The following is a 22,531-nucleotide window of genomic DNA, read 5'->3' as shown; positions in this document are numbered from 1 at the left end:
GTGTGTGTGGGGTGGTGTGTATGTGTGGAGTGGGGTGTGTGGGGGGTGGTGCATGGGGTGGTGTGTATGTACATAGAGTGATATATGCGTGTGGGGTTGTGTGTGGGGTGTGTGTGTGTGGTGTTGGTGGGGTGGTCTGTGTGTGGGGGGTGTGTGTGTGTGTGTGTGTGTGTGGTGGTGTGTATGTTGGGTGATGTGTGTCTACGAGTTTTCGCAGTGGCCCCCTTCTGCATGTGGCAAGGGGAGGAGGGGAGGGAGGCAGGGATGGAGAGACTTGAGTGGGAATGTGGGTGATGGTGGTCCTTCCCTTGGGGAACAGACATTGCCCTCAGGCCCTTTCTGACCTCTTAGGGAAGCCTTGCGAATGGGGGTCAGAGGTGAATACTGGGGGATGTTAGAGGATGGAAGGCCATTCTCCTGATCAACAAAAATGGACAGACTGAAACTTACTGCGAGTTTCGCGGCTTCCGAGTCAGGAGGTTGTGTGGCTGGGCTCTGGACGCTTGGTGCCCATACTGCAGAGGCGTGTGTGAGCCCACCTCTCACGGAGCACCCCTTGCATGCCGTGCCTTGACCCAGTGGAGTCTGTTGCTCTCACGGAGCTTACATTCGATTAGCTTGAGACCAAGAAAAACCAAACAAGCCAACAAGCAAATTCTCAAAAATAAGTGAGATAGTGATGAATGCTGAGTAAAGATTAAAATAGAATGAGGAGCTAAGGTGTCTTTTGGCTACTCTGGATTGGAAGTGCCCAAGTATGATTCCTGGGAAGGATGCTGCTGTGGGAAATTCTGGGAGGGGCAGAAGGAACAGCAGGTAAAGCCCCACAGGTGGGGACCCATGTGGTGGAGGGTGAGACTTCTGGAAGGTGGGCTGGAACAGTGATGATTTGGGAGGTGGGCACAGAGTTGGGCAGGTGCCAACTCCCTGAGATGCTGCAGGCAAGTTAAGGAGTTAAGATTTCCTTTTAAGAGTAATGAGAAACCTTTGAGGATTTCAAATACCAGAGTGGCACAGTATGATTTATGTTTTTGAAAAGGTTCTTCTTGTGCCATGGGAGAGTGGATCAGGGGGCAGGGAGAGCCTGTGAGCTGTTGCAGTGGCTTATGTGCTATGACAGCAAAAGAGGAAAAGATGCACGGAGCTGGGATCAACTGGGATCTGATAATTTAGGCTTGAACAACACTGGTACCACTGTTTACTAGAATGGAGAAGGTGATGGAAGGAGCAGGTTGGGGCGGGGAGCAGAGATCCAGGGTTCTCTTTCAGCCACATGGACATTGAGATGCTAGTTAGACCTCCACATGGAAATGCCAAGTAGGCAGTTGGATGTAAGCCCAGAGTTCTGGGAGAGGTCAGAGTTGATATATAGATTGCGAATTGTTAGCATATAGATGGTACTAACAGCCATGGGATCATGAGGTCGCTTAGGGAGAGTGTAGACAGGGAGGGAGGCAGGAGCTCTCCAGGCAGAGGAGGCTGAAACCAGGGCCAGTGATGAAAGGGGAGCTGAGTCAGGCAGGGAGGCTGAGTGTGGAGGGGCAGCTGCTGGGCAGGGTAGCAGGGACTGAGCAGAAGGGAGGACAGTGAGCTGGGTGTCAGGTTATTCATGAGAGGGGGCAGCAGGGAATGATCGGGTCCACAGATAACAGTGCCAAGGAGGAGTAGGGGGGTGGACTGGTATCAGGAGTCCCATAGGAGGAGAAATGGCCCAAAAATGGCCCTGAGGAGAAAGCAGGACTCCCCCACCACCTCTGGGCCCAGTGGTCAGCTGTCTATAAGCTGCCCAATGGTCACTTCTTTCAAAACCAGTATGCCAAATGACCACATCACTGATTTTATCAGTTTATGGATCTGCCGAAACTTGTTTCTTTTCATTATTATTATTTTACTTCCCCCCAGCCTTAAATTTATTTTTTGGCCACGCCATTTGGCATATGGGATCTTAGTTCCCCAACCAGGGATTGAACATGTGCCTCTTGCATTGGAAGCTCAGAGTCTTACCACTGGACCACCAGGGAAGTCCTTTTCATTATTTTTAAAGCTTTTAGAAATGCACATTTGAATGATTTTCATGGCTTCTGAAGATTTTTTTTTTTTTTGCAAATGGTCTTCACTGTTGTTTTTTAAGATATATTCAGCTTTTCAGGAGTCTAAGCATTGGGAGTTGATGTTGACTTCTTAGAGCAAGAAAGGTATATTTCATAATCAGTTTTAAAAATCTAGCTTATGATTGGTGCTTCTAATCCTATTTTCATTCACCAGAAATAAAAGAAACTGACAAAGAATTAAGATGAACCACACCAATATGGAATGGCTCAGTTTTGGCTTTTAACTGTGATACACAGAATTAAAATTGATAGGCCATTGTGGGAAAAGGTATGAGAATGGTAAAAATCCTAAATATTAAAAAAATTGCACCAAGACTATATTTAAAAGGACAATGAGCATTCAAAAGTGGCTAAAAAGTCCCTTCAAATGTGAAATACTCTAATGAAGTTTTAATTTTTAATTATTAGAAACATACAATCAAGACTGATATGCCATTTACAGAAAGAATTCTGACAGCAGTTACAATTTGTCAAAATATAAAATGATATTCAAAAGCAGTTGATTTTTTTTTAGAATTGATTTGCCATGAATTTGTCATTCATCAACTTGACTTTTGGTGGATTGGCCTATTTCCAAAAATGCAGGTGCCTGGGAGAGTCCTGGGGTGGCCGCGTGCTATGAGGGGCTGAAGGTGAGGGTGAAGTTTCAAGAGAAATTCGAGTGTGATAGGGAGCCTAGACTACGACTGCTGGGGCCTGTTTGAGGAGGGTGGGCACCAGAGCTGTGGGGGATGAAGCCTGGGGTCCCACTGGGTCTCTGGGCCTTGAATGACAGCCAAGCACTGGCAGGAGTGTGTGCTGGGATTGACTGGTCATCTCCTGGGGAGCTGAGTTGTCTTTTCATGCCGCTTCGTGCTGGGTGATGTGGGGCTCCAGGCTACCGATTCCGGTGGTGTGGGGGCCAGGGGTGAGAAAGATCGCCGAGGTCCTGCTCTCTTAGGCTTCTCAGATAAGCGGAGGGAGCTCTGAAACCCTTCTCTTGCTCACGAATGGGGAGACCAGGGGCCCTTTTGGCTTTTTGTGTGTGATGTGTGAGGCTGGAGAGAGGCACATGGGACAGGCCACTTTTAGCAGGGCCATGTGAAAACAGAGGGATGGAGGGGAAGGTCTTTCTAGAAAAAATATTCTTTAAAAAAAATTTGGAGGGAATTTCTTGGCAGTCCAGTGGTTAAGACTTTGCTTTTCAATGCAGGGGGTAAAAGTTCAAGCCCTGGCTGGGGAGCTAAGATCCCACATGCCTTGGAGCTAAAAACCATAGAGCAGAAGCATTAGCGTAACAAAGTTCTATAAAGACTAAAAATAGTCCACAAAATTTTTTTTTAAAAAATTTTTATACAGTTTTTATTTATTTTTTTAAAGGTTACTTTCCGTTTATAGTTACTGCACAATATTGGCTATATTCCCCATGTTGTTCAATACATCCTTGAGTCTGTCTGCTACCCAACAGTTTTTACCAACTCCCCAACCCTGTGTAGGAGAAGGAAATGGCAACCCACTCCAGTGTTCTTGCCTGGAGAATCCTAGGGACCGGGGAGCCTGGTGGGCTGCCGTCTATGGGGTCGCACAGAGTCGGATACGACTGAAGTGACTTAGCAGCAACTTAGCAGCCCCAACCCTGTGTAGCCCCTCCCCGTGCCACCACTGGTAACCACTAATTTGTTCTCTATATCTGAGTCTGCTTCCTTTTTGTTATATTCACTAACTTGTATTTTTTAGATTGCACGTATGTGACATCATACAGTATTTATCTTTGTCTGACTTATTTCACTTGACAGAATGCCCTCTGAGCTCATCCATGTTGCGACAAATGGCAAAATTTCATTCTTTTTTATGACTGAGTACTATTTCATCACACACACACACACACACACACACACACACATGCTTGTGTACTCAGTTGTGTCTGACTCTTTGCCACCCCATGGACTGTAGTCTGCCAGGCTCCCTTGTATATGGGTTTTCCAGGCAAGAATACTGCATTGGGTTCCCATTTCCTTCTCCAATATATACAAATACATACATTCACAATATATACGTATATACGTATATATGGGCTTCCCTGGTGGCTCAGACAATAAAGGGTCTGCCTGCAGTGCGGGAGACCTGGGTTTGATTCCTGGGTCTGGAAGATCCCCTGGAGAAGGAAGTGGCAATCCACTCCAGCACTCTTGCCTGGAAAATCCCATGGACGGAGGAGCCTGATAGGCTACAGTCTATGGGGTCGCAAAGAGTCGGACACGACTGAGCGACTTCAATTCAATTCATATGTATATATATATATATATACAATGCAGACCTGGGTTTTATCCCTGGGTTGGGAAGATCCCCTGGAGAAAAGAATGGCTACCCACTCCAGTATTCTTGCCTGGAGAATCCCATGGGCCTAGGAATCCGGTGGGTTATAGTCCACGGGGTCACAAAGAGTGGGACACAGCTGAGCGACTAACACACAGCGGAATACACATATATACACACACACACACCCCACACCATTCTTATGGCTGCTTAGGCTGCTTCCGTATCTTGGCAATTGTAAATGGTACTGCAGTGAACACTGGGGTGCATGTATCTCTTCGAATTAGTGTTTTTGCTCTTTTCAAATGTATACCAAGGAGTGGAGTTGCTGGGTCATTTGGTAGTTCTGTTTTTAGGTTTTTGAGAAACCTCCATACTGTTTTCCACAGTGGCTGCACCAATTTACATTCCCTCCGACAGCAGGGACCACATTCTTAAACAAGCATTTATTGCACATGTGCTGTGGGCTGGAAACTGCTGGTGGTATTTGCATCTGCTTTATCCCGTTGTTATCGTTCCCTAGGATGCTGTGAGTGAAAGTCGTGTCTGACTCTTTGTGACTCCATGGACTACACAGTCCATGGAATATTCTAGGCCAGAATACTGGAGTGGGTAGCTTTTCCCTTCTCCAGTCTTCTCAACCCAGGAATCGAACCAGGGTCTCCTGCATTGCAGGCAGATTCTTTACCTAGTGAGCTATGGGATGACTTCCCTGGTGGCTCAGACGGTAAAGTGTCTGCCTACAATGTGAGATACCCAGCTTTGATCTCTGGGTTGGGAAGATCCTCTGGAGAAGGAAATAGCAACCCACTCCAGTGTTCTTGCCTGGAGAATCCCAGGAACGGGGGAGCCTGGTGGGCTGCCGTCTATGGGGTCGCACAGAGTTGGACACGACTGAAGCGACTTTGCAGCAGCAGCAGCCAGTACTCTTGCCTGGAAAATCCCATGGACGGAGGAGTATGGTAGGCTACAGTCCATGAGGTTGCAGAGTCGGACACGACTCAGCCCTTCACTTTCGCTTTATCCCGCTGTAGTCTTTAGTGCAGTTCTGTGTGTAGACAAGGTGGGGGTTATATCCTCATTTTGCACATGAGCAAGAAGAGGCGGAAAGAGGCTGTATTACCTGTGCACACTTGCTCTGCTAGTCAGTGGCCCACTGGATCCTCCAGCTCCCCAAACACAGCTGGGAGTCCCTGATCTTTATCCACCAGTGCAGCCCCAAGCAGGATGGGCAGGGATGTTTGTGAAGCCCGCAGAGTCAGCCTCAGGCCGAGGGGAAAATTTCCATTTGTTACTTGATTATAATCTCTTGTTCACGCTGGAATGTAAGCTCTAGGAAGAGAGGAGTTTTACCAGTTACTTCTCTAGTGGTGTTCTGCGTGTAGTGGATGCTCAGGACTTGACTGTTGTAAAAGTTAATGAGTCTTGAGGGAGAACTGGGCAGGGTGGCCCCACAGGGCAAGAAGCGTGGCGCTGATGGTCAGGGTGACTGCCACCTGCAGGGAAGGTGGGTTCCTCGCTTAGAAATTCTTCTCCTTACCCCTTCCTCTTCCCTCCTCGCCCTTCCTGCCTTCCATCCAGCCCTGTTGAGAGTTTGTGAAGTCTGCATCTCATTGTTGAGTGCCTCTCTGCCCCCCTCGCACACCTTATTATCTGGACTCAGTTGACTGACCTCCTCTTTGAAACTCTTGTCTTGGTTTCCATGACACCAGCATCTCCTGATTGTCCATCAGCTCCTGGTCCGCTCCGCCTCACGGTCCCGTCTCTACTAAACGACGGCTCCTGGAGCTCTGTCCTGACCACGCCTGTCCTCTTCTTTATTTTCATCCTCGTGTAGTTTATGGCTTTAAATAGCCTTCAGTCATGGTCACTTTTATCGCTGGCTCAGATCTCTCTCCTGAACTCCAGCCTCCATGATCCTCCTGCCTTTCAACCTCACCACGTGGACATCGCATAGGCATCTCAGACATCAGTTGAAAACATTTTGTTCTGCCCCTTTTTCTTTCCTCCAAGTCTTTCCCGTTTCACAAAATGATTCCACCATCCACCTGGGGCTCAGGTCAAAACCTAAGCGTGTTCCTTGATTTCTCTCCTCCTTCCCTTTCAGCATCCAGCCCATCCTGTTGGCTTTATCTCTAAGTTATTTGCAGATTGGGCTCATTTTTTGGACATCTTTGCAGTCATCACTCTTTTTAAGCTGCCACAGTCTTTCACTGGCTACTACAATAGCCTGGAACTGGCCTCCTCTTTAACCCTCACCCCTTCATGGGAACTCTGTCTTCCATATGTCAGGCAAAGTACTTGAGGTTGGGTGACTCCCATCCTTAAAATACTCTTAAGCTCTTTGCATGTTAGAGTAAAAGCTGAAGTTCTTATGCTGCCCTGCAAGTCATGTGTGCACTCTGCTGACTGCTCCTCTGGCTTCTTCTCTCTCTTACATTTGTTTCATTTACAAAACTCTGGCCACTTCCCCTTCCTTTTGCCTGTAAACACACTGAGCTCAGTCTGCCTCAGGACCTTTGCACTCGCTCTTCCCTTTTGCTTGGGATTCTCTGACTTGGGATTGTTTTGCATGTTTCATTCCTGCCCATCATTCTTTCCCAGCTTGGATGTCACCTCCTGGCACAGCCCTTCCCTCTTCCCTCATTCTCTTCTGAATTCTACTTCCTGATTTTCTCCGTAGCACTTATAGCACTTTAAGTTGCCTTATTTATTTGTTCATGTGATTATTACCAGTCTTCCTCTCACTAGAATAAAAGCCCCTGGAGAGCATGGACTCTCTCTCTCAACTCACAGCTGGATTTCTAAGGTGTGTTGTCAGCACATGGAAATAGCTGTTGGCTGACAGCTGCTTGACCCACTGGGATTTGGTGCTGTGTGTGGAGGAGGCAGGTGCAATTGTGAGACCTTGTGTGTGTGTGTGTTGTGGTGTGAATACATGCTGTTGCGTTTGCACAGGGCAAGCTGGATTCCTCCCAGCCAGTTTGTAGAGACAGGGTGGGACAGGGGAGCTTCCTCATTCCCTCCAGACCTCAGAGTCCTGCACAGGTCTGTGCAGGGGGGATGGGAGTAGACAGGAGAGTCACAAAACACAGGAAACCAGATAGTTCAAAACCTGTCATTTTCCAGGTCAGGAAATGTAACCCAGAGAGGGTCAGGCTTCATTGGGGGCTTCCTACACTTAGGAGAGGCAGAGATGGAATTAGGGCCCAGGTTTCTGACTCCCACTTTAGGGGCTGAGCTGCAGAGCATGGCCCACAGGCCCAGGGTCGGCTGGAGGGTGGACGTGGCAGCCAGAAGCAGGATTAGGGGCAAGGGACAAGCGTGGCTGTTTCCTGGAAGGCCAGAAGGGAGAGCTGAAAACCATGGCTCCTGTTGCTTTGAAGCCTTGTGGAAAGAGGAGCATCTTCTTTTTGCTTCCTCAGGGAAAGGCCTATTTGTGATTGGAAGGTTTACCTTCATGAGCTTTTTGGTTGGGGTGAGGGTGGAGCCACTGGGGACATGCCCTGGTAACAACAGAAGCCCATAAGCTTCCTCTGTTGAGGATGGGTTTGGTCGACTGTGGGTGGGCTGTGGGGTGTGTGTGTGCTTGGGGACCAGGCCAAGGGCAGCTCTGCTTCTCCAGTTACTCTCTGGTTCTCCACCTTTGGGAGGCATCCTCAGCATCACGCACAGTTGTGAAATCCAGCTCTCTGGGTGCCAGCCACAGATCGCTCCACTGCAAGGGTCTGGCGTGGGACTGGCTGAGCCTCTGTAAGTAACAGGCAGATTAAGTGAGTTACTAATGCACCAGAGTTTGAGAACTTTGAATCAGTTACTTCCCTCCACGGGCAGGCATATTGTTGCTGGAATGAGAGATGGGCATAGGGATAAATATTTTAATTTCAATAGCTGTGCGTTTAAGAGGTCTTGAAAAAATTCAGAATTAACATAAAGGTTATCATGCAGGACAAATCTAGGTAGGCATTCAAAAACTTAAAAAGTGAATATTTCATTTTGTTTAAGAACTAAGAGATTAAAAAAATATTAGTGCAAGCGTACTGGTGATGTTGTTCATTTGTTAAGTCTTGCCCGACTCTTTGTGACTCCATGGACTGTAGCCCATCAGGCTCCCCTGTCCATGGAATTCTCTAGGCAAGAATACTGGAATGGGTTGCCGTTTCCTTCTCCAGGGATCTTCCTGACCCAGGGATTGAATCCAAGTCTCCTGCCTTGGCACACGGGTTCCTTAGTACCATCTGAGCCGCCAGGGAAGCCCGCTGGTAACATGGCCAAAACCATATAGGTGGGACCTGGTGACTGGTTTGGTAAACCTAGTTCTGTAAAAGCAAATATTCAAGGATATATTTTTGAAGGTTTGAAGACAGATCATCATTGGCTCAGGGCAGAGTCCCAGGAGGGAAAGGGGTAGGTGGGTGAGGCTTGGCTAGAGTGAAGCTGCCCCTCCACAGTGGGGCCCCTCCTTGCCCCGCCCTCAGGGGGAAGCCAGATTGTGTCCCCAGGGACTGGAGCTGTGTTTTGGGAAGTGCCAGGCGTGGTTAAATCCCACCTCCCTTTCCCAGGAGCAGCTGTTACTATTTACTCCTTGGCCCATTGGGCTAGCGCAGGCCTGGGAGGAATTTCCTGCTCCTGAATCGCTGGCAGGTCTTGTGTGGTCTGTGCAGGGATGGGGCAGGGTAGGGGTGGGGTAGCAGGGACCTCCCTCCCTGCTGTTTGGATACTTTGGTTCAGGAGCCACAGCCCCACACTGGGCTGGGGGAAGCTAGTAATTGCAATCCAGCATCTCATCCTTCGCCCCCAGTGGAGAGGTTTTTTTTTAAAAAATATTTATTATTTATTTATTTATTTATTTTTGGCTTTCTGAGTCTTCTTGGGTGCTGTGGGCTTCTCACTGCGGTGACTACTCTTGTTGGTGGGAGCACGGGCTCTAGGGTGTGTAAGCTTTAGTAGGTGCAGCACTCAGTAGTGCAGCCCGTGGGCTCCAGAGCACTCAGACTTCAGTGTTTGTGGCGTGTGGGCTCCGTAGTTGTGGCACACAGGCTTAGTTACCCCCACGGCTTGTGAAATCTTCCCAGACCAGGGTTCAAACCTAGGTCCCCTGCATGGGCAGGCAGATTCTTAACCACTGGACCACTAGGAAGTCCCTCAGTGGGGACTCTTGAAAAGGATAGCATAACTTTTAGGACTCCCGAGTTTTGTTGTTGTTCAGTTGCTCAGTCGTGTCTGACTCTTGGTGACCCATGGACTGTAGCACACCAGGCTTCCCTGTCCTTCACCATCGCCCAGAGTTTGTGCAAACTCATATCCATTGAGTTGATGATGCCATCAAATCATCTCATCCTGTGTCATCCCCTTCTCCTCCTGCCTTCAGGAGAACCCTAGGGAGAGGTGCCTTAGTGCAGACGCAGGGGCAGCGCATGGGCTGGGGAGAGGCCTTGCCAGGCCTGTCTGCCTGGGCAGTTCGTTCCTCACTTACCAGGTGAATCAGAGCAGCCCAGCCCCGGGGCCTCTCTCCAGGGTGGAGCGGGGCCCGGTCATCCACCCACTGGCCTCTGTCTCCCCTCCAGGAGGATCAGAAGAGGCATCTTCCTGGTAACTAGGTGATTGTTGTTACTATCGCCACCTTTGTGTGTGTGTGTGTGTGTTTCTAGGAAATTTACCAAGTTTTGGCCCAGGGGTTTACATTTCCCACCCCCTTAGCAAAAGCTTTCACTCTTCACGTGCCAAGTGGAAGCCGCGAGGCTATAATTACATTGCATTTGCTCGGGAACTTGCTGAGGGGAGCGGGAGGGTGCACTCAGGAACCTGAAGGCGGCCAAGGGCCTGATTTAGCTGCTGTTCATTCGTGGTGGTTGTCCCACTCCCTCTGGGGACCTCACATCCTCCTTTTCCTTCACCTCAGGCCCCGGGCTGCGCGGCTGTTCGCTTCCACCAGCCAGCATCCTGACCGGTGCACTGGAGGAGAAAGAGCACCTGGCTGGTCCCCAGAGGGCCCTCCCATGGAGGCGGTGCCCCCGGAACAGGCTTTGTGTAGACAGACATCCTTGGGTCCTTGCCTGGCCCGGGCAGAGTGGCTTGGCAGCTGCTCATGGAACTGCTTGGAAGGGCACATGTCCCCCCAGCCCCCACCACCCCAATTCCATGGCTGAAAATCCTTGCCTGGCTCCCCAGCATCATCTCTGGTGGTCCCTCTTCCAGACTCCATCTCCAGACATGCTGCATTGCTGTAGATTCTTGCCAGCCTCTGATCTTGCTGTTTGTTCCCTCTGCCTGGGACCCCCTTTCCACTCTTTCCGCTTCCTCTGCCTTATCCTGTAGGTTGCAGTAGAGCGATCCCTGTTTCTGGGACCTTCTGGTCTGGGCAGGATGATTTTCTCTTGGCTCCTACAGGTAGCACCATGAACTCCCTGACACATGAGCATCACCTTGACCTTGACCCCAGCCATGGGTCTGGGGAGGTGTCTGGCACTTGGTGGGCCCTCAATGAAGATTTGTTAATTGCAACCTAGAGGGGTGGGATGGGGTGGGAGTTGGAAGGGAGGTTCGAGAGGGAGAGGACATAGATATATCTGTGGCTGATTCATATTGAAGTATGGCAGAAACCAACACAATACTGTAAAGCAATTATCCTTCAATTAAAAAATAAATAAATTAAAAAAAGATTTGGTAATTGAATGTGTAGGAAAATGAACCTTGATTCCCTCTCTGCCCTAATTCCCCTTTTACTTTTACAAGAAGAGGACAGGCACTTTTTTTTTTTTCCTGCCTTCATCAGGCTGCTGTTGGTTAGGCAGGGTGTTGGGAGTGAGGTCTGTCTTTGAAGATTGCCCCCTGGCTTTCACTTTTGAGCAGTACTGGGCTGGGGCCCACATTGATGCTTTTTTAAAAAAATTTTTTATTTTTACTTTATTTTGCTTTACAATACTGTATTGGTTTTGCCATACATTGACATGAATCAGCCACGGGTGTACATGAGTTCCCAATCCTGAACCCCCCTCCCACCTCCCACCCCATATCATCTCTCTGGATCATCCCCGTGCACCAGCCCCAAGCATCCTGTATCCTGTATCAAACATAGACTGGCGATTCGTTTCTTACCTGGTAGTATACATGTTTCAATGCCATTCTCCCAAATCATCCCACCCTCTCCCTCTCCCACAGAGTCTAAAAGTCCGTTCCATACATCTGTGTCTCTTTTGCTGTCTCGCATAGAGGGTTATCATTACCATCTTTCTAAATTCCATATATATGTGTTAGTATACTATATTGGTGTTTTGATGCTTTTTTAAAAAAGATTTTTTGATGCGGACCAATAAGTTTCGGCTATGAGGCATGTGGGATCTTGGCTCCGGGACCGGGGATCAAACCTGCACCCTCTGCATTGGAAGGTGAAGTCTTGGCCACTGGCTTCCAGGGAAGTCCCTGCACATTGATATTTGGATGTGGTCCTATACTGACTGATATCCTGGTCCTGTGTCACTTTTGGCTTCCTTAATATTATTAGCCAACGTGTTTTGAACATTTATTATGAACGAGTGAAAGGAAAGAAAGAGTTAGTCACTCAATCATGTCCGACTCTGTGTGACCCCATGGCTCCTTTGTCCATGGAATTCTCCAGGCAAGAATACTGGAGTAAGTTGCCATTCCCTTCTCTAGGGGATCTTCCCTACCCAAGGATCAAACCTGGGTCTCCTGCATTGCAGGCAGCTTCTTTACCAACTGAGCCATCATAATGAGGGAAGAGCATTATGATCTATAGATACTGTTCTAAATGCATATTCTTTCACCCACCACACACAGATTCAGCCTTCACTATGTACCAGACACTGGCAACCATGGATACACCAGTGAGTGTAATGGACACATCCCCTGCTTTCATGGAGCTTGTATTTAGTTGAAAAATACAAATGATTAAATAAGTATATACTGTGGCAGATGGTGATGAGTGCTCTGCGGAACAGATCAGAGTAGAGGGTGAAGGGAGGGACTTGTTATTATGTGCAGGATGGTCAGGGAGGACTCACAGATAAGGTAACATTTGAGCAGAGACCTGAAAGGAGTGAGGAAAGGAACTGTGTGGTCATAGGGGTGGGGGTGAGCATTCTAGGCAGAAAGCAGCAAGTGTAAAGGCTCTGAGGTCAGGTCATGAGTGGCACGACCTAGGAGGAGCAAGGAGGCGAGTATGGTTGGAAGGGAGTAAGTGCAGGGGAAGTGAGTGTGAAGTGAGGTCATATATGGCAGACAGAACTATGTGTGAGTCACATGTGCCATTCAAATTTCTTTCTTTAAAAAATTTTTGTTGGCGTATAGTATAGTTAACAACTTGTAAGGTTGTTGGTTTCAAGAGTTCAGCAAAGTGAATGAATTATATACATACATGTATCCACTCCTTTTTAGATTCTTTTCCATAAAAACCATAACAGAGTACTGAGCAGAGTTCCCTGTGCTACACAGTAGGTCCTTATTAGTTATCTATTTTATATATGGTTACATATAGTAGTGTGTATAAGGCAGTCCCAGTCTCCCAATTTATCCCTCCCCCACCAATCCTGAAATTTCTCCCAGCTGCATTAAAAACTTAAAAAGAAGCAAGTGAAATTAATGATATTTTTATTTAACACACTATATCCCAAATATTATTGTTTCAACATATAATCAAGGAAAATGTGATTTGAAATGAAATGCTTTATTATTTTTTCTTATTATGATTTCACAATCTGGTGTGCACATCTCGTTTCGGGCTAGCTTCATTTCCTGTTCAGTGACCATGTTCAGGAGTGCCCACCATACTGGACAGCATGGATGGAGAGGCCTGTGAATGAGATGGGGATGCCGCTGGACGCTCTGGGGCCCGGGAGCATTATCTCTGCCTTAGGTTCTAGAAGGTTTGCTCCAACTGTGATGAGAGAAGACTTCTGAGACTGGAAGGGAGGCCCTTACCAGTACGCAGTGACAATGGTCAGGACCAAGGTGGTGGTGGTGAGGGTGACTGGGTGTAATCTACCAGGTCTTTCTGATATGGATGAGAGAGGAGTTTAGGAAGGGCAAAGATTTTTGGCCTGAGCTAGTGGAAGCCTGGGCTTGTTTTTTGGAGGGTTGAGGAAGACTGGGGGTGGGGACGCCCCTGGAGGAGCATGTGGAGAGTGGCTTGAGATGCGGGTGTCAGCCTTCCAGGTGGAGCTGATGGGCAGGCAGTTGGACATCTTGAGTCTGGGATTCAGAGTGGAGGTCTCTGACCTGGCTGGAGGTATAAATTTGGGAGTTGACAGCGTACTGATGGTGTTTAGGGCTGAGCGTGAGTGGAAGGCCCAGGGGAGTGGGTGCATATAGAGAAGAGGGGCCTGAGCCCTGGTGGAGAAGGTGGAAGCAGCAAAGCAGGCCTGGAAGGAGAGCTCACTGAGGCAGCACGAAGGCTGTGAGGAAAGGGGGCTGGAGGAGCCACCAGCTGTGTCCAGTGTGCCGGCGAGCAGAGCGGGAGGAAACCCTAGGGTCTCTGATCACTGCCAAGTGAGAAGGGAAACCCCAGGCTGCAGTGGGTCTAGGAGAGGACGGGAGGGGAGAGGGTGACCACTGGTACAGATGACTTTTTTGAGGGGTTTTGTTTAAAGAGGAGGAGAAAGATAGGTGAAGTGAAGTGAAGTGAAAGTTGTGTTCAACTCTTCATGATCCTGTGGATAGTCCATGGAATTCTCCTGGCCAGAATACTGGAGTGGGTTGCCATTCCCTTCTCCATGGGATTTTCCTGACCCAGGGATCAAACCCGGATCTCCTGCATTGCAGGCAGATTCTTTACCAACTGAGCCACCAGGGAAACCCCTTTAGTAGGGGGTATGTGGTCACAATTTCTTTTTTTCCCTTAAAGATGTTCAGTGTATTAGCTGATGGAGAAGATGTAGTAACAGGGCAAAATTATCACAAGAGAGAGAGAAATGAGCTGATCATACTCACAGCAGCGCAGTGAGGTAGGTACTGTTTTCCAGACGAGGAGACCGAGTAAAGGAAGGCCTGGTCACGTGCTCAAGGCCCCCAGTGATAAGTATAGGACCAGGGATCAATGCAGACACCTCAGTTTCAGAATGTCCAGTCTTAACTACTCTGTTGGTTTCCCAGCTAGATTTGTGAGGTCTTTGAGAGGATCCTCATCTCACACTTTCATGTCCAGCCCAACACCTCGCAGGGAGAGGGCTGTGCAGAGGTGGGACTTGATAGATCTTTAATGATCAAGTGATCAGAACACTAGGACCCGGGCTGGAAGTGCCGTGGGAGGGTGGGCGTGGCGTCCCCGTAGTCCTTCCTACCCTTGTGGGGGCGGGGCATAGAGCAGACAGAAATACTGAAAAGCATTTGTTGGGTGGATGAGGAATGAATGAAAAGCTATGGCTTTTCATCCTGAGCCGGTGGCTGTCTGTGGTGTACCGCGGTGCTGGCTGGATCTGGGCTCCTGCTCAGGTTTGGTGCTAGTGTGCTTGAAGATTCCATTCAGCTCTCACTAGCATGTCATGGAGGGTGAGGGGCGCGTGCAGACTGAACTCCTGCTTCTCTGCTCTGTCATCAGGATGGACAAGAGACACTCTGTTGTTGTTGGTGGTGGGTCCCTCTGCTGTGTGTTCCCCTCAGAACAACTGAGACTTGGGGGGTGGAGTGGACACCACTGAAGGAACCTGACAGTTTCTGGGATTACAGCTTTGTGCCCAAGATGTTTTGCTCTGCAGACAGGGCACCAAGCTCAAAGCCATGGTTCTAACGCCAAGGTCCCAGCATTCAGCACATCCGGACTTTGCATGATGAGGGCTCAGCCCTGCTGGAGTCCTAGGCTGGCCTTCAGCCTTCTCCTCACACTGCCGAGCTCTCAGTTCAGCACTTGCTTTCAGTGCTCTCGGCACAAACTGGGCACAGTGGCACCCCCACACCATGGGGCCTTTTGCAATGTGTGGGGACAGTTTCAGTGGTGACAGTGGTGAGGATGAGGATGGTGATAGTAGTTCTGTTTGTACCCTGGCTACTGAGATCCCAGAGTGGGAACTTCCTAAGGGCTGGCAGTGCCCCTGATCGGAAGCCCTGTTCATGTATGTGGCTGTTGGGTGCCCAGGGGCCCGTCTTGCATCAGCTGCCACCCTGTTATGTGCTCTTGAGCCAGTCCCTTTGTTTCCCTGTTTCCCACTTTTGTGAACGGAGCCATGAATACCCAGTTGCTTGCTTTTTCGTCTTGTGATAAGATTTTTTTTTTAAATTAAAGTATAGTTGATTCACAATATTGTGTTAGTTTCAGGTGTACAGCAAAGTGATTCAGTTATATACATATAACTTTTCCAATTATTTTCCACTATAGGTTCTTATGAAGTGTTGAATATAGTTCCTTGTGCTATACAGTAAATCCTTGTTGCTTATCTGTTTGAAGTGCAGTAGTTTGTATCTGTTAATCCTATACTCCTAATTTATCTCCCTCTCCCCTTTCCCCTCTGGTAACCATAAATTTGTCTTCTGTGAGTCCGTTCTGTCTTGTATATAGATTCATTTGTATTATTTTTTAGATGCCACATATAAGTGATATCATATAATATTTGTCTTTCTCTGTCTGCCTTACATCATTTAGTATGATAATCTCTAGGTCCATCATGTTGCTGCAAATGGCATAATTTCTTTCTTTTTTATGACTGAATAGTATTCCATTGTATGTATACACCACATCTTATTTATCCATTCATTCTGCCTGTGGACACTTGGTTATTGTAAATAGTGCTGCTTTGAACATTGGGGTGCATATATCTTTTTGAATTAGATATAATCTTTTCTGGTTATATGCCCAGGAATAGGATTGCTGGATCATACGGTAGCTCTATTTTTAGTTTTTTTTTTTTTTTAACCTTTTAAAAAAATTAAATCTATTTATTTATTTATTTATTTATTTTTATTTTACTTTACAATTCTGTATTGGTTTTGCCATACATAAGGAAGCTTCATACTGTTATTGAAATAAATTTTAAATAAGGTTTCGGATTAACAGTTGTCATCCTAAAAGCACACCATACGTACAGCTTGCTCTGTGGACGCGCATGTTAACTCACTTGATCTTAATCACAGCCTTAGGCCAGGAGGGCTGCTAAATAATCTCCATCTAACAGATGAGGAAGCCAAGGCAGAGAGCACAGTGACTCTGGGGGCTGTCCCCACCGTGGGCTGACTGCCCCCTTCCTTCCCTCCAGGGACAGGGGCAGACCCGGCGGTCAGCACCAAGAGCAACCACTGCCTGGATGCCGCCAAGGCCTGCAACCTGAACGACAACTGCAAGAAGCTGCGCTCCTCCTACATCTCCATCTGCAACCGTGAGATCTCGCCCACGGAGCGCTGCAACCGCCGCAAGTGCCACAAGGCCCTGCGCCAGTTCTTTGACCGCGTACCCAGCGAGTACACCTACCGCATGCTCTTCTGCTCCTGTCAGGACCAGGCGTGCGCCGAGCGCCGCCGCCAGACCATCCTGCCCAGCTGCTCCTACGAGGACAAAGAGAAGCCCAACTGCCTGGAGCTCCGCAGCCTGTGCCGGACAGACCACCTGTGCAGGTAGGGGCTGCTGCAGCTCCGCGGGGAGCCGCGAGGGGGCGCTCTGCCCGCTCTGTGTGCCGGTGTCTGCTGGGCTACCATCGTGAGCCGAACAAAGAGAGTGACTGGGATATGTGCGAAATGTATTGTCATCCATCCATCCATCCATCCATCCATGCATCCATCCATCCATCCATTCATCTGTGCATTCCTTTATTCAGTACAGATTTATTGTGCTGTGTGCCCAGCTTCATGCTAAGCACTGTGGGGTAACCAAGATGAACCCCTGTGGGAGCTCCTAATTTAAAATCAGAGGCCCTAGAACCTGGAGTAAGAGAGGACCTTCAGTGACTTTAAGTCCACCTTTCCTCCTTTAAGGAAGCCCCAGCCACTATCCCATTATCCCAGTGAGGTCCTCTGACCATCAGGGAAGGGCTCTTGCACATCCCAGAGGCAGCTCCTTCACACTGAGAGCTGAGCTCAGCAAATGTTGGATAGAGTGTGGAGCATCTGATGGTCCTGGGTCTGAGTCCTGACTTTTCCACTCACTAGCTGTGTGACTTGGAGCCTGTTTTTCAAATGTCCTGAGTCTCCATTCCTTTACTTGTGAAATGGGAATAAAACACCCACATCACAGCATTATTATGAAGATTAGATGACATGTGTGTTAAAGCTTAGCACAGAGTTTGGCAAAAGTAATTGCTTAATGAGTATCTAATTATTTGGAAGGTTTGTTTTGTTAAAGCGAGTTGAAATGTGTGTCCATAATTCTCCTTTTCCTCCTGTGTGTTATTAACATATTTATCGAACCTCTGTGGCATCCAGTGAGCGGTTCTAAAGCATAGGCAAGCAGAGGTGAACACAGTGCTCTTTGAGTAGCATCCAATCCAGAGGGAGACAGAGGAGGCGAGCAGGGATCCCAATGCCGGGGGCTAAGAGCTGTGGGCTCCCGGAGGCAGGTGTGTAGGCGGAGGACCTTGCCTCAGCCTGGGGATACAGAGGACAGGACCTTGAACTGAACCTTGGAACATGAGAATGAGAAAGCCAGGGAGTGAGTCTGGCATGCAAATACAAGGAACACACAATGAGTCCACTTCTTGTGGAGGGCAGCTGTTAAATGGACGTATGGATGAAACATCTTTTTCAGATTATATCTTGTGTTACTTTATGTGGGAAAAGCATATGTGAAGGCTGGAGGATAGGAGAGAGCCTGGGGTTACGGGTCCCTGTCGGTGGTGGGTGCACGTGGAGCTGGGTCCTGGGGAGGAGAGGTCAGAGGTGTTGCTGCTGGGAAGATAGCAGCTGCGATCGTGCAGATAAGCAGAGCCTACTTACTGCATCCCAGACAGCAGTTTTTTATACGGTTTATCTCATTAGTTCTTGCAACAAGGCTGTGAGGAAGGTGCTGTTATCATTCTTATCTGCCAAATGATCAAATAGAGGAAGTAACTTGCCCAAGGTCGCACAGCTCCCCTGTTTCAGAGCTGGATCCTATCTCCAGTGTTTTCCTCCAAAGTAGCACCCTGGTCTGGACTAAGAGAGGGGCTGTGGGCATGGAGAGAAGTGTGTCAGCTGAGTATCCACGTATCAGTATCCGTGTGCAAGTGTATGAGCATATCAGTATTAGTAGTGTATCAGTGTATGACAGGCCTGGGGACTGGTGGAAAGTTCCCTGGAGGCAGTGCCATTTTGTTTTGTTTACTCCACACTTGGGATGGCTCAGATGGTAAAGAATACACCTGCAATGTGGGAGACCTGGATTCGATCCCTGGGTTGGGAAGATCCCCTGGAGAAGGGAAAGGCTACCCACTCCAGTATTCTTGCCTGGAGAATTCCATGGACAGAGGAAGCTGGTGGGCCACAGTCCATGGAGTCGCAAAGAGTCGGACACGACTGAATGACTTTCATTTTCACTTTTACTTTACTCCACACTTCGTCCTGCACATACAGCCTGGCTCACTGCAAGCACTCTGTGAACATCAGTTGAATGAATACGTGAGTGGTGGCCACCATGTTTCCTCGTTTGATAATTATGGGGCAATGGAGCCATTCGACGGGCATGTTGAATGTGCAGTGTGGACTATTGCCATCCCCATGATGTCTTGGGGGCATCTGAATCTATGGTCCTGGAGCTCAATGAAGAAGCTGGAGTGGAGGAATGGGATTGGGGTTATTTCGGGGACCTGGGAGAACAGGGCTGCAGAGGGAAGGGAGCTCCTGGCCTGCATGGCTGAAGGGGAAGCACTGCCTTGGTTTGGAAAATAAGCTGAAGTTTGGAGAAGGACTGATCCCTGTGGGGCTGGAAAAGCCTGAAGAAGGTGGGCTTTTCTCTTTTGCTTACTTGAAGAAACATACCTTATTGCCTACAAAAACGATAGGAGTGGGCTTCCCTGATAGCTCAGTTGGTAAAGAATCTGCCTGCAATTCAGGAGACCCCAGTTCAATTCCTGGGCTGGGAAGATCCCCTGGAGAAAGGACAGGCTACCCACTCCAGTATTCTGGCCTGGAGAATTCCATGGACTAAATATAGTCCATGGGGTCATAAAGAGTTGGACAGGACTGAGTGACTTTCACTTTCAAAATGAATCTATGAACACAACAAGAGGATGATTAGAAGTAGAACACTCAGGCCCAGAAAAGGAAGTTGGGCACCAAGGCAGCACATGTGTGCTCTAGGGTGGGGGTGGTCCTGGGCTGGGTGAGTCCTCACCTGGGTGAGTCCCAGCTGAGTCACCAGGCTGGTGAGTCTCTCAGCTTCCTGAGAGCTGAGAGAAAGTCAAGACTTGATGGGGACATCACTCCCAAACTCTGAGGGGAGGAACCTCCTGATTATTGAGTGGAGACGTGATTCTCCTTCTCCTAAATGCTACACTGACCTTGTCAGGCTGTATGACACACAGTGTATGTGGGGTGACAGGATGGATGAGGGACTGGAGGGGCTAGAGGCCAAGCCTAAGTCCAGGATCAGTGACCAAAAGCTGGGGCACTGGGACTAAGGCCAGGTGCACCAGGGCTGTGGGCAGTGGGCATGGCATCAAGCCTCAGGTGGACGTATCTCTGGGGTCCTGAGCAGAGCAAGCTTGGGAACACTGGCAACCCCTCTTACTAGTGGTGTTTTAAGGGAGGAAAAGACCCTGATATTGGGAAAGATTGAAGGCAAAAGGAGAAGAGGGCAGCAGAGGATGAGATGATTGGACGACAACATTGATTTAATGGAGATGAGTTTGAGCAAACGCTGGGAGATAGTGAAGGACAGGGAAGCCCGGCGTGCTATAGTCCATGGGATCGCAAAGAGTTCGGACACGACTGAGTGACTGAACGAGGGAGGACAATACACATAGCTCCTAAGGAGATGGGAGAGCCTGGAGCAGGGTGTTTAAACAAGACTACATGGAGGATCAAGAATGAGTTGTCCCAGGACCTAGGGCTGACCATTTCTGAGAAGCACTGAGCCAAGGCTATGAGTGCCATGCATCCTGCTGTAAACGTAGACAACGGCAACTACAGGAGTCCCAGCGAACGTGCTGTGTCTGGATTACCGAGTTGGGTCCCGCATAGGAAGTTCCAGGTACTCCCAGATGTGGCTAGAACCAGGATGTTCTAATACTTCCCGTCTAGAACCAGGGTGTTCTTCTAATGCATCTTCCACAACTCTGGTCCCACCCAGCTCCCATCCCCAGGCAGATTTAAAGTGTGGTCCTGCAAGTGGGACTCCAGTGGCTCAGCGGGTAAAGAATCCACCTGCAATGCAGGAGACACAGGAGATGAAGGTTCTTCCCTGGGTTGGGAAGAGCCCCTGGAGAACAGAATGGCAACCCACTCCAGTATTCTTGCCTGGAGAGTCCCATGGATGGAGGAACCTGGTGGGCTACAGTTCATGGGGTTGTAAAGAGTTGGACACAACTGAGCGACTAAGCACGTACCTGCAAGTGGGAGGATGAGAGATGAAGGCAGAACCTGTGTTTAGGGTGAGTCTGGCAGGATCTGGGGATCCATTACAGTGTGGCCATGTATCCTTGGGGAGCTCTGCCTGTGACTCAGTGTGGGAGGTGGGTGGACAAGGTTGCCATGATGACCCTGCAGCCGGGAAACCTACCTTCTGTGCTTGCCCTACCCCTGGTCTCCTGAGGAGTCCTGGATGACTGTTTCATTGCCTATGCCCTGGGCTTCTTCACGGATCAAACAAGGATGCTCCCCATTCTCCCAGGACACTTCCTAGTCTTTGGGTCTAAGTCCATCACACTGCTTTCCTGTCTGCCTTTTCCCCCTGTGCTTCCACTTGAAGTCATATTTCCAGAGAGGTGAGCTCTTGGTACAAGAGGAAATGACCAGAGATGCCTCATTAAGGTAGATGGGGTAGAAGGACGGGTTTGAAGGAGAGGCGCTGACTTCTTTCCATGCTCTTGCAGGCTTGGCTTACTGACACCTGGACCCTGCCTCTGTGGTCTGTGATGGCCTGGGGAGTGAGGAGTGCCTGGGGAGGGACCTCTGGAGACCAGGCACTTCTCCACTGTGCCCTCCCTTCCCTCCTGGCCTTGGTGACCTCCAGGTTTCTGCCCACCTGGTGGGCACCACAGGTGGACATCTTGACTGTGAAAGAGGGAGAGCCCAGTGCCAGTGTGTTTGGAGCAAGAACTGGGGACTCTCAAGTCTTTCTTTCCTGGATACTTTAATGGATGGAACCAGCCTTGATGGGGTTTGTGGGAGAGCCTCTCTGGGCTGACTCTTTGGGAATGCGGCCGTGGCAGGCATCTCCTAGAACATGCCCCACACTCTAGGGCTCTAGTGCCCAGTTTGCACTTCACTGGACCTGTTGGCCCCCCTTCACGCATCAGCTCTGGGACTTGGCTCAGCTCTGCCCAGGCTTCTCTTTGAGTGAATCTTGGCCCAGGACTTCTATGGGGGGCAGCTCTACAAGACTCCCTTTACCTGGCACGACATTAAAGTAAGTCCATTGGTGTGCTGTGCACTGCCCCCAGCAGCAGGCCTCGTGTATCCCGTGTGATATTTAACAGACTCTGCTGTGCTGTCTTATGAATGTCACTAAGAACTAAACAGAAGGGTTTGAAGAAGCTTTGGTTAAACAAGGGTATTTTCCTGCTGGGGCCCCAGGGTGTTGGAAGCATTTCTGAATCCTCCCCCTGCTCCTTGGACCAGGATCAGCTTGGGGTCAGAGGGAGGGAGCCTCCGAGAGTGGGAGCTTCCTGCTTGAGCCACGGGTCCAACTCATCTTGAAGTTTCACCCCAGGAATCCTGCCTTCTGCCTTCATCTGGTTCATGTCTCATGGGCATTGAGTGCTGTGGACTTAGGACCAGGAGAGGGTTTTCTTTTCAAAGCCTTCTGATGTGGAGTCTGGAAAGCTTGGAGAATCTCCTGAAATGATTCCACGGAATTTGGCTAATTTCTCTCACCCCAGCCCTTCAGTGGGCCATGACCTACTTCCTTTTTAGAACATAAACTTTGGTTTCTACTTTTTCAGTTTACAGTCATTGCAAGGATGGTTCAGACTGTGTGTGTGTGTGTGTGTGTGTGTGTGTAGGGTGCGGTTGTGGGGCTATGGGGAGGATGACTGTGATCGTGTTGTCTT

At 49.0% G+C, this 22,531-nt stretch overlaps 1 protein-coding gene across 1 annotated transcript in view; it reads left to right on the top strand.

Moving 5' to 3' along the window:
- GFRA2 (GDNF family receptor alpha 2) overlaps positions 1 to 22,531 on the top strand; it is a 103,845-nt gene that overhangs the window by 22,393 nt on the left and 58,921 nt on the right. The window contains exon 4 of the mRNA XM_040242335.1: positions 16,610 to 16,964. Coding sequence (XP_040098269.1) covers positions 16,610 to 16,964 — 355 coding nt within the window. The remainder of the gene's footprint in view (positions 1 to 16,609; positions 16,965 to 22,531) is intronic.

Source organism: Oryx dammah, unplaced genomic scaffold (assembly GCF_014754425.2).
Source record: "Oryx dammah isolate SB20612 unplaced genomic scaffold, SCBI_Odam_1.1 HiC_scaffold_1, whole genome shotgun sequence".
NCBI classification, from domain to species: domain Eukaryota; kingdom Metazoa; phylum Chordata; class Mammalia; order Artiodactyla; family Bovidae; genus Oryx; species Oryx dammah.
This window is presented reverse-complemented; position numbering and strand designations above follow the sequence as displayed.